The 17,844-nt window shown below is 41.4% G+C and overlaps 1 protein-coding gene across 1 annotated transcript in view; it reads right to left on the reverse strand.

The window, feature by feature from the left end:
* Window positions 1–444: 444 nt before the first annotated feature.
* dync2h1 (dynein cytoplasmic 2 heavy chain 1) overlaps window positions 445–17,844 on the reverse strand; it is a gene marked incomplete at its 5' end in the record, with an annotated part of 120,887 nt that continues 103,487 nt past the window's right edge. The window contains 7 exons of the mRNA XM_083695873.1: window positions 445–932; window positions 1,319–1,435; window positions 2,231–2,312; window positions 3,145–3,254; window positions 6,885–6,974; window positions 15,866–16,075; window positions 16,932–17,048. Of these exons, the coding sequence (XP_083551999.1) occupies window positions 774–932; window positions 1,319–1,435; window positions 2,231–2,312; window positions 3,145–3,254; window positions 6,885–6,974; window positions 15,866–16,075; window positions 16,932–17,048 (885 nt within the window). The 3' untranslated portion in view covers window positions 445–773. The remainder of the gene's footprint in view (window positions 933–1,318; window positions 1,436–2,230; window positions 2,313–3,144; window positions 3,255–6,884; window positions 6,975–15,865; window positions 16,076–16,931; window positions 17,049–17,844) is intronic.

Genomic DNA, 17,844 nt, shown 5'->3' on the forward strand with positions numbered 1-17,844 from the left:
CTTTAAACCTAGCTCTCTTCCGCCATCTTTCTCACCCACCTGTCTTTCATAAATCCTCTGTTGCCTTTTCCCTTTTCTCTCTGACCCAGAGGGCTGTGTTGAAACTCAACCCTCTCTTTTAAACCTGCAGTCCCATTTCACACTTGTTTGACACATCGCAGCACACAATCTCTCCTCCTCCGTTACCCTCTTCTCAGACGTTCTCAACGCACTTGAGCTCTCCACATACACACCAATGGACACAACCTTTTATTGTCTCCATACACACTCACACACACCCTCTCCTACCACCGTTAGATCTACACGAAGGTATGCAGAACCTGAACACTCACATGGACCCTCCAATCCCTCACACCAATGTGTGAATTTGTGTGTAAGTGTGTGTGTGTGTTAGCTCTAATCAGAACTGGGTCAAATACATACATCAAATACTTGAAAGTGTAATTTCACCATGATACACTTTTATTGAAAGACATTGGAATGGTTGACGAAATACATCTTTATTAAGTAATAAATATAATGCAGGAAGACATCATACAGTACAATTAATGTACAGTACAACATTACACTTAGATCTAGATATAAAAAATTAAAGCATCAACATTTACTGTGTAGTAAAATGCAACATGACAACAAAACAATAAATAATGCTGATTGAAAGGTTGCAAAGCTTAGCCCCAATCCGAGGCAACTTTTCATAGATCTGAAAGGACTGGATGGGTGTAGTACTCATGTAGAAGAAGAGTCTATGAGAAGTCTATGAGCTGCCATCACTACTGCTGTTTGAGGAAGAGAGCAGTTCCACTCTGGATCCACTGGTCCTGGTTTCCCCCGCAGGGCAGTGTGACGTGTGTAACCACCCTGACACGCTCAGAGCTGGTGTACACAGGCAAAGAGATACACTCCTCAGGACCATAGCTGCCACTGGAGCTCTGCAACACAACACAGCACATACTGTAAGAGAGAATAGACTATCTGAAGGATCCAGCTAATAAAGGAGGTAGATGTGTGTGAGTAATGCCTAGGATACACAACACATGTTTTGCCCGGTCTATAGGCTCTAAACATCGGAGAACCTCTCACATTAAAGGATTTACTCAAGCCAAATTGTACTGAACTGGTAAACGGTATGGTACATACACTTGGCAATGCTACCATGGCTGTACGATGTGATTACTGGCCGATACTCTGGGTTATACTGCAGTGTAACGCTTCACAAAAAAACAAGCAAAAAATGTGTAGTGACCGTCTGGCTTAAGTGTGTTGGTATGTTGAGAAAGAGAGTGCGAGAGAGTGCGTGTGAGTAGCAGTACAGTACCTGTGGTATCCAGGCCATATGGCAGGGTGGTACAGCAGACACACTGGGAGAATCATGCTGGTTCTCAGATAGACAAGCTCCATCAAAACTACAGCCCTCCAGCTTCAGACCTCCCACCTAGAGAGAGAGAGAGAGAGAGAGAGAGAGAGAATCTCTGAGAAGCTGTTATCATCATACCGGTGTCCTCGGAGAGCTGCACACAAGCAAATAAAGACAAGCAAAACAACCTGGGAAACTTTGGCACAGAACAAGGTGTACAAGGGGTACAATTAGCCCAACAGACCCCATTGTAACACACACACACACGTCTTTCTTCAGACAGAGAGAGGGAGTGTGTGTGAGAGAGAGAGACATGCATATTGACATTACATGACCAGAATTTACAATAGTTTCTAATCACCAGCACATCTGACCTGATTAATGTGTCATTGACCCAGCCCATCTCAACTCCCTGACCACCTCTCCCTTCTCATTATGTTGACTGATCTATATCACTTATGATGGAGAGAGCCCTTCACTCAAGAGTGATGTCATACTGGTGACTCAGGGATTCCTCAGGCATGTGGGTGAGAAACCAGCTGGACAATTGAGGGAACCCTGGCGTCAGGTCAGCAACAAACACCTCATAAATCACTGTGTGTGTGTGTGTGTGTGTGTGTGTGAGATCATTGCTGGAAATGAATACAGTTATCCCTTCTCTCAGTTGAGTTGTCTGAATGGAGTTTCCCTTCCCTCCCTGCAGCTGCGGTCCCCTGCCCTTTCCATTTCTCTTCCCCTCTGTCCTGCCCTCTATTCTGTATTATGTGGTGAGAGTGGAGCAGCAGCTGTGTGCGTGTGTGTGTGTGTGTGTGCGTGTGTGTGTGTGTGTGTGTGTGTGTGAGTGTGTTTGTGTGTGCGGTGCTGTCATGTTACCTTGACTTGTAATTTGGCCTCAGAGATTGGACTCTTCCAAGAGGCCACAAACTTCAGACTGTCCATTGAACAACCCATCGACCTGAGAGAATCAACAACACAGAGACACACACACTCACACAAAATGCAGTTGTTGTTGTATACACAAATGCACAGTCACATATACACACAGCCACACACAAACGCACAGTCGCACGCACGCACACACACAAAGACACACAAAGGCCCAATCCCATTTCTTATTTTTACTCCATCCCCTCTTTTTCGAGTGCCCCTCGCTTTTTGACTTGAAATGGGACAACCCTTCAAGACCCTGATACGTCATCAGTAGTCGTCGATGGTGTTTACGTAAATAGATGCAACGAGTTTGTTGCCGGACATTCATTCGTCATATGCCATCAAAGGGAGGAAATGCGACATGGAAATATATCAAAATGCGGGACTGTCATGCACAAATCTGCCTTAAAATAATGTTGTAACTTTAGCTAGCTAGCTAGAGACATCAGCATACTAGCGATTTTTTATTATGCTTGTTATAAAGAAAAGTCTATAATACATTGAAACGACATTAAACTAAGATAATACGATGATTAGCATAATTTTTATATCTTTATTAACTAAGAAAATACTTACATTTATGGTTTTCTTTTGTTGCTTGTGCAGCATTCGGCACCATCTTGCCAATGATTTGCTTGGCATTCTGGGAGATTTATCATAACACTCGGTTTTGAATGTGCCTCTGAAAAACCTCAGTTTGGAGTGCCATGTAGCCCTACCACTTCGTCCTACCCCTCTATCCCAACAAGAATCGGGACACCCTACCCCTAAGCATGAATGCGCAAAACGGAGTGGTAGGGGCAAGGGGTGTATTGGGATTGGGCCAAAGACACATAAAGACACGTTGGCCGGGTTACCTGGCGGTTTCCTGTCGTAGTGCATTGAGGAAGGTGTCAGGGTGGAACAGTTCAGACAGATCCAGAGTGTCAGACAGTAAATCCTGCCTCTCCGCCCGCTCCACCCAACTCTACAGACACAGAGAAACACACACACGCACATTACAACTCTACTCAAAGAGAGAGACAACAAACTTCAGAAATCATTCTACGGGCATGTAGTGGAGGGTTCTTAGAATGTAACATCCAATGTAATGTCTTCCAAATTGTAAGCACATTCTCCTATCTCTCTGTCCAGTTCAATCTAAGCCAGAGGAGGCATGAGAACAATGTGATTTGGAGGTATGGCTACGCGAGACAGAGACGGTATGGCTATGTTTGGACAAATACCTGCCATCTGGCCTTCTCTTGCAACTACAACACAGAGAGAGAGGGAGAGAGAGAAAGAGAGAAAGAAATAGATAGAGAGGAAGAAAAAGAAATTGATGGACAGTAAGAGAGAGAGAAATAGATAGAGAGAGAGAGAGAGAGAGACAGAGACAGAGAATTCAAAAATAGTGTGTAGCCATTAAATTAATTGGTGTCCAGGGCTCCTGACTAAGCGTTTCCCCTTTTTCATTTGGTGGTATCAGCACATGATTTGGTCGCACCAACATTTTGTCACACAATAGAAAAAATTTAATTAAATAAAATAAAAAAAATAAAATAAAAAAAAAGCTAAATATATTTTCTTACTGGACATTTTGTGCTGCTTTGGTGAAATCCTTCACTCTGTATATATACAGTTAGGTCCATATACATTTGGACTCTGACACAATTGTTGTTATTTTAGCTGTTTACCAAAACATTCAAGTTACAGTTATATAATGTATATATAAATATGGGCTTAAAGTGCAAACTCTCAGCTTTGAGGGTATTCACATGCAAATTTAGGAATTACAGCTCTTTTATATGTAGCCCCCTCTTTTTCAAGGGACCAAAAGTAATTGGACAATTGATTCAAAAGCAGTTTCATGGACAGTTATGGGCTATTCCTTTGTTATTTCTTTATCAATTAAGCAGGTAAAAGGTCTGAGTTGATTCCAAGTGTGGTATTTGCATTTGGAAGCTGTTGCTGTGAACGCACAACATGCGGTCAAAGGAGCTCTCAATGCAAGTGAAACAGGCCATCTTTAGGCTGCAAAAACAAAAAAATCCATCAGAGACATAGCGGCAACATTAGGAGTGGCCAAATCAACAGTTTGGTACATTCTGAGAAAAAAAAGAACGCACTGGTGAGCTCTGCAACACAAAAAGGCGGAAGACAACAGATGATCGCAGGATCCTTCACATGGTAAAGAAAAACCCCTTCACAACATCCAGCCAAGTGAAGAACACTCTCCAGGAGGTAGGCATATCATTAACCGAGTCTACCATACAGAGAAGACTTCACAAGAGCAAATACAGAGGGTTCACCACAAGGTGCAAACCATTCATAAGCCTCAAGAATAGAAAGGCCAAATTAGACTTTGCCAAAAAACATCTAAAAAAGCCAGCCCTGTTCTGGAACAGCATTCTTTGGACAGATGAAACTAAGATCAACCTGTACCAGAAGAAAAAGAAAAAAGTATGGAGAAGGCTTGGAACTGCTCATGATTCGAAGCATAGCACATCATCTATAAAACACGGTGGAGGCAGTGTGATGGCATGGGCATGCATGGCTTCTAATGGCACTGGGTCAGTAGTGTTTATTGATGATTTGACAGAAGACAGAAGCAGCCGGATGAATTCTGAAGTGTTTAGGGATATACTGTCTGCTCAGATTCAGCCAAATTCAGCAAAGTTGATTGGATGGTGCTTCACAGTACAGATGGACAATGACCCAAAACATACTGCGAAAGCAACCCAGGAGTTTTTTAAGGCAAAGAAGTGGAATATTCTGCAATGGCCGAGTCAATCACCTGATCTCAACCCGATCGAGCATGCATTTCACTTGCTGAAGACAAAACTAAAGGCAGAAAGACCCACGAACAAACAACAACTGAAGACAGCTGCAGTAAAGGCCTGACAAAGCATCACAAAGGAGGAAACCCAGCATTTGGTGATGTCCTTGGGTTCCAGACTTCAGGCTGTCATTGCCTGCAAAGGATTCTCGACAAAGTATTAAAAATGAACATTTTAATTATGATTGTTAATTTGTCCAATAACATTTGAGCCCCTGAAAATGGGGGACTGTGTATAAAAATGGTTGCAATTCCTAAACATTTCATACAATGTTTTTGTTCAACCCCTTGAATTAAAGCTGAAAGTCTGCCTTTCAATTGCATCTCGATTGTTTCATTTCAAGTCCATTGTGGTGGCGTACAGAGCCAAAATTATGAAAATTGTGTCACTGTCCAAATATTTCCAGACCTAACTGTATATGTACATGCGAGATACAACATTCTTGTATTGCCACAAAACTTGCAGGATCCAAAATGAACACCCGCCAAGTGCTAAGTGTGGGAAGGCCTACATTTTCCTTGTGACGGATGAATTTAGCAGTGATGACCTGGCACACTGGCGGGAGCTTGTGAATGGCATCGCTTTATTCTGTATCACAGAGTTTCAGAGAGACATGTATTTGGTGACATAATTTATGCTTAATCACTTTAGTTCCTCAGTTTTTAAACTGAATAAATTCGCTGAGGTGATTCGGTGATTGGCTGAGGTCTAGTAAACAGTTGAATGTATCCTTTTATGCCTAGCATCAGTCATAGGCTATTAAGTTGCTCTTAGAACAACATGACACGTAGGTTAAATATGGTGGAATGGTAGATGGGACTCCTGCACACTGTGCATGCAATGTTTCAGCCACATAGACTAAGGCAAGTTATTCCATTCAAATGTCTAGCGTCACCACAAGCATGAGAGAGTTAACAGTATATATTCATTCAACTCATTCAGCTGTTTCCTTGACTGGATTTGAGGTCAGTTCAAAAACATTCTGCCAAAACCAAGTCAGAATGAACAAACATCTGCACGCACGCAAGCAAGCACGCACACGCACACACACACACACACACACACACACACACACACACACACACACACACACACACACACACACAAACAGTGTCCCTGGGCATGAATAATGCAGTGTGATGGTGTGTGGTAGTTACTATTCCCTGTGTGTGTGTGTGTCTCAAGGTCGGCCTGTCTCTCTCCATTGCTGTCCTGTTATCCCTCTAATTCAGCACATCTTCCCCGCTTTTTATCAATCCAATAGGCTTAGAGGAGAGAGAGCTAATGGATGGAAGTCATTACTGACCATATGAGAGGACTAAAAAGTTGGGCCAGTTTGGCATTCTCACACTCATTCATACACACCCTCGCACTCACACTCGCACACGCGCACTCACACTCGCGCACGCATAAACTAAAATGATAGCTTGCACAGAGCACTGTTACTGCATACATATCAATACACATGCATGCAAACAAACGCATACAACTGAGAGAGGAGAACGACGTTGAGTAAGCAGAGATACTCATCTACAAAACACTGACTCTAAGGATAATTACTACTTCCACAGGTCCAGCTCTGTGTATGTGTGCATGTGTGTTAGTCTGCCTGAGCATATGGAGATAGATGGACATTGAGACTGAGGAGAAGGAGATGTTAAACATAACTAAGCTGTTTATTTTATTGAGCTACAAACACATATAATCTATACACCGCCTTAGGTAAAGGATTTACCTTTCAGTAAACCTGTAGGGTGTGTTTTTGTGTGTCTGCGTACCTGTATAGCAAGAGCACGTGCCACCACAGCCCTCAGGTACTGCATCGGGTCTTCTGGTCCCTCCCATTTATTCTGCCAGCTCAATGGACACTGAAAGGGAAGAAGAGAGGGAGAGAGAGAGAGAGAGAGAGAGAGATGTGAGTGTGTGATCTTCCATGTCCTGTTACTGATTTGCCTCACTCCAGAGACAAATCAGTAGGTCAGGAGGAGCAGCACTTATTCCCTATGCTATTAGGAGGCATCAAAGCACTACCCCTGAACACACACACACACACACACACACACACACACACACACACACACACACACACACACACACACACACACACACACACACACACACACACACACACACACACACACACACACACACACACACGTGAGATTAAGGGGCTGGTGTTTCTCAGGTTTAGAGGTTTAGACAGAGCTAAACGTCTGTCTGTCTATCGGCTCTCAACGAGCCACCCAGCCGAGCCCCACACTTAACGAAGGATAAGACAAGACAAGCATGGGAACGTTTCCAGTAGAAACTGCTTGGTGCTTGGTTCAGCAATTGAGGCGCTCTTTGTGGCAGCAGTAGCTATTTGATAAGTAAATAGAATGTATAGTCAGTCAATAAGCCTAACTGTTAATGATGTTCTACTGGCAGCTGCAGCATGAGGAAGTCACAGTGAGATGAAGCGACTGGGATGATTATGAAGATGGAGGTAAAGAGAAGGATGAGTACAGTGCACTCAAGGCAGCTCTCAATAAATGATGGAATGCATCCATTCCCCCTTCATGCACAAGTATGCGGCACAACATCGTCATAATGGGGGTAGAAGAGGGAGAATACAAGGATTACATGGCCAGAAAATAAGGTAAACAAATTCATGAAAGAACAACTCAAGATGACAGCGGAGCAGGCTGAAAATCTGGATCTCCAAAGGACACATCAATTTGGCAGAAAGGTACTCAACAAACCATGACCCATTGTTGCCTTGCTTACCCATTACACAATGAAAGTGGCGGTGCTTGAAAGAGGAAGGGAACAAATTACTCTATCAATGAACAATATCCCCTGAAAATCATGGAGAGAAGATGCGTACAAATCCAATTCTAAAATAGCACAAGTTACAGGGCACGAAGGTCAGGCTGGTTTTAGACAAATTAAAACCAGGGATCAGGGATCCAAAGATAATGACCTGGCTGTGAGTAACCCTGCCATATGGTGACAGCAGCCGAATTCCAAACCACACAACACTTCTCTTTATCTAGCACTAACAGACCATTGTTAACATTTCATTCTCTATCTACAGTTCGGTAGACTGTGGACATTAGATATTAAAATGATTCATGAGTGACAATTTAAGTTAAAGGGAAAAACCATTGTGATTCCAGACTGAATAATAGGGACCAAAAAGACCAGTGGCAGTAGTTGGGATGTAGCTAATACTGACACAGGCTACCACAAACTACACTAGCGATAGGCTATAGACTACAGATGTACTGTGGCTGTTGCTGGTGTTGAGGTCAATGTAGCTGTTGTAATCGTTGTGGTAACTACCAAGATAGTGGTGTTGACTGATGTGTTTTCTTTTTGGGCTTGTTGGTTTTGGCTTTCTGTTTGTTTTCTTATTTATTTATTTTTTTGTTCACTATTCTTGTTTTTTTTAATATTTATTGCTCTTTTCTATTGTTGTTGTGTTATTGACTAGTGACATAATCTCATAACATGGCATAACATCAGCCGTTTATGCTAGTAACCATAGACAAGATACCATAGACCTGCCATGACCCAGCCTCAGGTTTTTGGATTGGACTGGATGCATTGGGAACATGGTTATATATGGGACAATTGGGGTATTACGTATTTAGCGGTTGGAAAGTGTTGATGGCACAAGAAAGGCAATCTGGAATGGGAGGTTTTAGTGTATGTTTCGGGATAGGGAAAACCTTTTTAGGGGAGGGATGGAGGACAGTTAGGTACTTAAATATCAGGGACACTTATGTCTGCCAGTATGGTACGGTTATCGGTATGGTACGGTTAGTATGGTTATCATGGTACTTTATGGTAGAAATTTAGCAGGGTTAATGGTAATTATTATAGAAACCTTTATTTATGGTGAAATAAGTATAGCTCGTTATAATAATGGTTTAGCAGATCATAAGAAAAAAGAGCAGTTTTTATGTGGTTAAAGGAAAAAGAGTATCAGATTTATTGTTTACAAAAAACCCATCCCACAGTGTTAGAAGGAATGTACTTTTGTCATGGGTGACAATATTATTGAAAAATAACTTTGATAACCATTGTTCAAACTGTCAAAATAAATTTGTTAGGTAGGTGGATCCTCTTGAAGATGTTTTTTTTAAATACTGATTAACTATTGAACTATTACTGGCAATTTCTGACTATTCCTATAAAAGGGTTAGGGTATTAACTATCCAATACACAACAAGAGGGTCTGATCTCGCTATTACTGAAACAGAATCCGGGTGGTCAGTATAAAGACCCAGTCTATTTAAAAAACTGGAGGCCCCTTCCCTACAATGTTGCGATGCAAAAATCCTGGCAAAATGTATAGCGCACAGAATCAAGAAGGTCTTACCAGACGTTATTCATCATGATCAAACAGGATTTCTTCATGGACATTACATTGGAGATAACATACGACAATTATTTTAAATAATAGAACTTTATGAAACATCAGAGAAACCAGGCCAGGTCTTCATAGCGGATTTTCGAAAAGGCTTTTGAAAAAGTGCGATTAGATTTTATTTACAAATTTCTTGACTTCTTTAATTTCGGAGAATCTCTTATAAAATGGGTTAAAGTTAAGTATAACAACCCCAGGTATAACATAATAATGCATACTTCTCTGAGAGTATTGAACTGTCCAGAGGTGTTAAAACAAGGTTGTCTGTCACCATATTTGTTTGTTATGGCCATCGAAATACTAGCAACTAAAATCAGATCCAATAATATGATCATGGTTTAGATATTCAGGGTTTGAAGACAAAAGTATCAATGTATGCAGATGATTCAAGAGTCCTCAATCCAAATCAGTGCTAGGTCCTATTAAAGACTTGGACAACTTCTCTAGTTTCTCTGGATTAAAACCTAATTATGAAAAATGATGTACATATTGGATCACAGAAAGATACAACTTTTACCATGCAGTTTACCAATAAAATGGGCTGATGGAGCAGTAGACATACTTGGTATTCATATCCCCAAAGACATAAATTAACTTACTACAATAAATTTCAATAAAAAGTTAACTAAAATAGACAAGATCTTGCAACCTTGGAGATGTAAATACTGATCCATCTATGAAAAAATCACACTGATTACTTATGGCACTACCAACTCCAGATAATTTGTTCTTCAAATTATATGAACAATTTTCTGTTTATTTGGAATAAAAATGAAACGGCCTATCTATGAGCATATAGATGTTACATTAAATTATTAATGTTCATCTATTAATGAACATTAATATGAGGGGTTGAAACTACTAATTATCAATGCATTGAACATCTCACTAAAAGCTTCAATCAATCAAAAACTATACTTACACCAAAACTGGTTCTCTAGCAGATTACTAAGAGAAGCTCAGCCTCTATTTAAAAATGACCTTTTTGCCTTTATACAGATTACAACAATACTACTCTTACTAATAAGTATCACCCTTCTTAATATAAGCCATACAATTGGCTGGTTACAATTTAAATGTTATCCTCCAGAACAGTCAGATCAAATATTACAGCAAATAATCTGGTTAAACTCATATTGGGAAAAAACAACATTTATGGAAAAAATGTTTAACAATGAAATAATTTTCATCAATGATGTTATGAAGGACAGAAATATGTCACGTAAACAACTTTAAAAAAAAAAATGGGACTATATACTCAATCAACTGATTGCAGCCTTGCCACAAAATTGGAAGACGAAAGTTGGAAAAGGAGAAGGTAAGAATTTAGAGTTTGTCAGACTCAGACTCTGTCAGAGTTTGTCTGCCTCATATTAAAAATCACAAATGGCACAAATTACACAAAAAGATGGGTATTAATAGAAAAAACGCTGCGCCCTAAAGGATACAAGATTACTGGGAACAGATATTTGACGTTCCTATCCCATGGCATCAGGTTTATGAATCAATATATAAAACACAGTTTTAGTTACATAAAATAATTGCAACAAAAACAATGTCCATCATATGGGACATTGAATAATCGCCACTATGCAAATTTTGTAGTGTGGAATCCGAAGCGATAGAATATCTGTTTTGGTATTGCCACCAGGTGTCTGAATTCCGTTCAGGAATGACTGGCAAAAAACAATATTCATAAAATGAATATTCTAAAAATAACCTTACAAAAAGAACTATTGGGTGACTTAGTATCTGACAGACAATCAATAATCAATATACAGTAGGCCGGTGTTTAATACGAGCACACCAACATTGTAGGGTTAGGGTTAGATCAATGCCGCTAAAGTGCGAAGTGCTGCCGAAAGCCAAGACAAGAGCTGTGAAGAGAATGGTTTGTCAGCTTGGATGCTTGCCTTATCAGATAGATTGGCAAAATCAAGATTATTATAGCAGCCCATGAATTGCAGAGATGAAGAGTTGAAACGGTTTAATTATCAGGTTATTTTAACGAGGACCAAGCAATGGAGCCAACTCCCATCTACTCTCATACCGTCATCAAGCATTCTCTCACAGCGCAGGGAAGCGGGGGAAATATTTTAGCATAGGTTGACATGAATAATGGCGAGTCAGCTTTAATAAGGTAACATAATGATTACAGAATTAAGTTAGGAATGTTCATACGAGACAGGAGTAAGGATGTTGGGTTTCAGTGGGATTGAGACTGGATAGAAAAGTAGCCTACAGTTGTTATCATTAAAACCGTCATAATATGGTGCCAACATCCACATTTTCAGCGAGGGCAGCCTTCTCTCGTTCACACAATGTAATAATAATAATAATAATAATGCATTTATTTTGTATAGTGCTTTTTGAGGGATCGTTCGAAGGGGGAGGGCATGCTGGATAAATTGTCACGTTTTGATTTGTTAATCGGAAACAATTTGAGCTTGTTGTAAGTGGAGCTCAAGCAAGCACACAGACATTTAACTCGCTTCACCTTCTCCCACCCATTTGTTAACAATGGCCAGTAACTATATGCCATTTAGCTGAGGCTTTTATCCAAAGCGACTTGCAGTGAGTGCATACATTTTTCAGTATATATGGTCCCAGCGGGAATCAAACCCACAACCTTAGTGTTGTTAATGCCATGCTCTACCACCTGAGCCACAGAGGACCACTGGACACAATGTGCTGGTTTGTACTAGTACAAAGTACTGGGTTGGTACTTTGTACTTTGTACTAGTACTGGGTTGGACCCCCTTTTGTAGCCCATCTGCTTCAAGGTTCGACATGTTGTGCGTTCAGAGATGGTCTTCTGCATACCTTGGTTGTAACGAGTGGTTATTTGAGTTACTGTTGCCTTTCTATCATGTTGAACCAGTCTGGCCAAGTCATTTTCGCCCAGAGAACTGCCGCTCACTGGATATTTTCTCTTTTTCGGACCATTCTCTGTAAACCCTAGAGATGGTTGTGCGTGAAAATCCCAGTAGATCAGCAGTTTCTGAAATACTCAGACCAGCCCGTCTGGCACCAACAACCATGCCACGTTCAAAGTCACTTAAATCACCTTTCTTCCCCATTCTGATGCTCAGTTTGAACTTAAGTAGGTTGTCTTGACCATGTCTACATGCCTAAATGCATTGAGTTGCTGCCATGTGATTGGCTGATTAGATATTTGCGTTACCGAGTAGTTGAACAGGTGTACCTAATAAAGTGGCCGGTGAGTGTATTTGTCACTATATCAATCCAAATCTGCAGTACAATCTAGCAGGAGCCTATACCAATGTGCACCACTACACAGAGATCGCATATAGGCTTTAGGAGTAGCCTAACCAGTGTGATATCTAGACTACCAAAGTGCAAGTTGCTATCGGTATATTAAGGAGTGAGTTAAGACAGAGACTTGTAAATACTTATGTTCTCTTATGTTGGAAAGCTGATATCTAATCAATGACAAATTAGGTTAAATCAGCTGGAAGTTATGCCGTTGATCTGTCTGAAAATTCATACAGTCACCATGTGTTCGATGTTTTCAATGATAACAATCAAGCAAGTTGGAAGGGGGGGATGCGGCCACAGTTATCTAAAATATGTTACATTAAACGCTACAGTAAAATCAATGTTTGCATGTCAATCTCCTATGAACGGAATGTGTTAAATTAAGAACTTTACTGTTCTAGGGGAGGAGTGGGATTGGATTGTGCTCATCATTCTAATTGTATCTCTCTAGTGGCTAGATAAATCATCACGCTTTTGTTTGTTAATGGGAAATGATTTGAGCTTTTTGTAAGTGGAGCTCAAGCATGCACACACACATAGGAGCTGAATCAAAATGTGTAGCACATGTCAACAACTGTCTACAAACAAAAAGGCTACACCAATTATATGACACCTCTATGAAAGTACTTCCATTTGTAGCCAACTATGATACATGGTATGAGGGGTGAAAAAGAACAGTGAAATACAGACAGTAGGCAACTACAAATGACTCGTTGGATACGAGTTGCAGTAGAGGTTGGCAATGGCATTATGAATGCCAAATACGCTACAATTCGCTCACCTTCCCCCACTGTGGTTAATGTTTGGAATGTTGCACGAGGCCGTACCCCCTAATTCTATTCCAATGTATTTGAGCAAAGTGGGCAGGCTTACCACTCTGTATTTGATAAGTGTTAATATTTGGAATGTCACACGCGGCTAAAAAACTATTGACACAAACTGTGCTCTTTTTGTGAGCACTTTGTATCCATATAGCCTACTGCTGAAATGCGTGGAATCAACTGAGAAACATTGTACCGCTATGAGTTAATAGTATCCAATTTTGCGTACACACATATGTCTGACATCATTTTATAAAGTGTCCATGAAGACATGATTTGTTCTAAATCATCAACTTTATCCCTGGACCTCATTAAGAACTTCTCCGACCAGACAATAATTTGTCTTTTTCCAAATTGAAACATCAACTCATAAGCTACTCTTCACATAATTCAGGCGCCAATGTTTGTGAACACACTACAACACACTGTAAGCATCTCCATTATGCTCAACGATGCCTCCTGGTGGTTGTATTGCTGAGGTGAATGATCTGAAATAAAACGTACTAGTGCCGTCGTGGTACTCCATCGTTACACCAGCGGCCAACTTCTAAACTCCGGCCTACTGTAATTATAGACTTAGCAAAACAATCAATTTTTGGCTTAAAATCGGCGCATCTGTTACAGCTCGCTGAGTTGAAAGTTTCAGGAACTAAGTGTGACATCACAGCACAAGGAAACCAGAGAGGTTGGGATGGGCTGGGAGCAGCTGAGCGGTGGAATTAAAAAATAAATCTCAAGAACCACACCAATTAAAATTACAAATATCATATACACTCAGTGAGAACTTTATTAGGAACACCTGTACCCCTTCTCATGGTGGAGGTGGTGTAATGGTGTGGGGAATGTTTTCTTGGCACACTTTGGGCCCGTTAATACCAATCAATCATCACTTGAATGTCACAGCCTATTTGAGTATTGTTGCTGACCATGTGCATCCCTTCATGGCCACATTTACCCATCTTCTAATGGCTACTTCCAGCATGATAATGCACCATGTCGCAAAGGAAAAGTCGTCTCAAACTGGTTTCATGAACATGACAATGAGTTCAGTGTTCTTCAGTGGCCTTCCCAGTCACCGGATTTGAATCTAATAGAACACCTTTGGGATGTGGTAGAACGGGAGATTCACAGCTTGAAAGTGCACCTGAAAAATCTGCAGGAATTGCGTGATGCAATCATGTCATCATGGACCAGAATCTCAAAGGAATGTTTCAAACATCTTGTGGAATCAATGCCACGAAGAATTGAGGCTGTTTTGCGAGCAAAGGGAGGCCCTACCCAGTATTAGTATAGTGTTCCTAATAAAGTCCTTGATGAGTGTATCTACACCAAGAATAATACCAAATATACCAATATGGACATAAATTACCATAGTATAGAAATTAAATATATTTGTAATAACAGTTCAAATAAATAAAACAAAGAAAGTACTTAGGTCCTCCGATGGGGGGACTTTTTTATTAAATAAAAATAAATCTGAGCCTGGAGTCAAACAGGGTCTCACTAGATCCGCCATCAGATCTATCAGTTTTCAGACTCAGACAGAGAGAACAGAAAAGATAACGCAGAGAGAGAAGGAGATAAAGAATGACATGAAAGAGACCAAGAAGCTCTGATGCCCATGGCTCACAGTAACAAGGACACGTGCACACACACTCCCATCCTCACACAGACACACACACACACGTGTTTCCCCTACCGTTAAATAGATGGAGCGGGCCTAATCCAAAATGGCATATTTATTAAGTCAAAGGGATATAATGGTTCTCAGTTGATTCCGTGAATTTCAGCAGTAGGCCATATGGACACAGCGCACTCACAACACAGCGCAGTGCATGTCATGAATTTTCCGATTGGCATCGCAAGTTCACATTGAACATATGACTGATGATGAGAGCGAGCAGATGGGGCTAGTGAGGGACAGCGAGGGTGGGTAGTCTGTAGCAGATGAGCTCATGAAGAAGGAGAGATGAAGAGAGGAAATTGTTGAAATATCAAGGTATTTTAATTGTGACCAACCTGTGTTTAAATAAATAAATAAATCCTTATTTACTCTCGACTCATAGCGTTTGTTGTAGTCATCACACATTCTTTCTACTAAAGCTCTCATGGGCAGCAATATACATGACAGCGTATATAGTAACTTTAGCTCCTGCGTACACCCCGCCTAAAATAACTTCTAGGAGAAACACTGACTGACTGACTGACACACACACACACACACACACACACACACACACAGTACCTCCTGGTTGAGTAGGGCGGTGGCCAGTTTGTGAACATCAGCGGTGAGCAGTGACGTCCCTCTAATGACCTTACTCAGTGCTGCCAGGGATTGGTGAATCCCCTGGACTAATCGGATAGCATTAAATTGCTCCAGTACAATGAAAGACAGGACAGGTGACCCTTGACCTTCAGTAGGCGGAGCCACCTTCTGATGGATGAGAGACGAGCCCTGAGAGAGAGAGAGAGAGAGGGGGGAGAAGCTGTTACCATCAGGCCTGTGTCCTCAAAGAGCTTCACTTAGAATGGAAAGACAAGCAAAACACAACCTGGGCAGAGAACAAGGAGGGGGGGTATTCAATTAGCCCAACAGACCCATTCTAACACGCACACATGCCTTTCTTCACCTTCCCCTAAGACAGTAACACATTGTCTTCCCCTCATTTACCTCCCCTCGGAGAGAGAGAGAGGAGAGAGGGGGGAGGGAGGAATTCAATTAGCGCAATGTACTGTTGGTAATGCTCTGGTATTGACCCCACGAAAGCGTTTTGTTGTTGCTGTTTTTTCATGTGTTGTAAGGTTGTCTTTCCTGATGCACACCGATTGGGGTGTGTGTGTGTACCAATACTGACACCTAAATAAAAACAGACACAGCAAGAGAGAAAGCGAACCAGAGAGAGATGGAGGGAGGCAGAGAGAAAACAACATACATTATTTAACACACATGTGGACATTCCTATTTGAGAGGTGCTGGTTTCTAAGCAACTGCAAACACACCAGAACAACAGAGACGTGAGCTGCCACTGGCCAAAACATGCACACATGCACACTAGCTGCTCAGGTAGGGAAGAGGAGAGGAGGAGGAGGGAGAGAGGGAGGACGAAGAGAGAAGTAGAGAGGCAGAAGAGAGAGAGAGTGGAAAATAAATATATATATATAATGGTAAGATAAGAAGTAAGGAAGGCGTACGCAGAGGGAAAGAGAGTGAGAGGCAGAGAGAGAGAGAGAGAGGTACAGGAAGAGAGAGAGAGAGAGGTACAGGAAGAGAGAATGAGGAGGGATTAAGAGAGGGGTAGGATTAGTCTCACCTGGTTGAGTTTCTTCCACAGGTTGAGGACAGGTGAAACCCCATTGGACCAGATCTCTCTGTCAAACTTTGACCCCGCCGCCACAGACCGGCTCAGGATCCTCAGCTGGGAGATCACCTATCAATCAATTAGTCATCTAAATTAGGAGATTAAGATCCATGAAAACAAAACAACTAAAGTTGTCACACTTAAAGTACAAAACACAGGAATGACCTCAGGGTGTGAGAGAGTCTGTGTATTTGTGAGAGAGTGTTTCTCCCTTCTGTATTTGAGAGGCAGCAGGTCTGTCTGATAAATGGGTTTAATTTAGTCTAGGTGGTGAACTCTCCAATAACACCTGCTTTATCAGCCCTGCTCAGGGGAGGGGGAGGGGGAGAGACAGGGGGAGAGGGAGGGCCAGAGAGAGAGAGAGCAATGGGGGGGGGTAAGAGGGTAGTAAGCACCAGAACCCTAATCTATAACTTCCTCTGTATCAGGACAGGCAGGAATGCAGCAGAGAAAGAGGGATACTGTATGTCTCAGACAATCTGCAGTCACACAATAACAGCCAACACCAAGACGAGATGTGTAGGAAAGACAGGTTTTATATAAAGATCACAAGGAGACAAACATGTGGGGTTAATAGCAAAGAGGCAAAATGGATGAATGTCATAGACATCATATGTATCGGAATAGACACAAACCCAACATACTGTAAACATGTTCCTAACTATTCCCACAACCCCAGAGTAGTTTAATTATATCTAAAGACCATTCCTACAGCACTAGTACTAGTAAACTAGTATACTAGTAAACCCTCACCTGCCTCCCTTCTCTGTCAAACCACACACTGTAGGGCCTCAAAAAGTAAGGCTGTGTGTGTGTGTGTGTGTGTGTGTGTGTGTGTGTGTGTGTGTGTGTGTGTGTGTGTGTG

This window comes from Argentina silus (assembly GCF_951799395.1).
Source record: "Argentina silus genome assembly, chromosome: X".
NCBI lineage: Eukaryota > Metazoa > Chordata > Actinopteri > Argentiniformes > Argentinidae > Argentina > Argentina silus.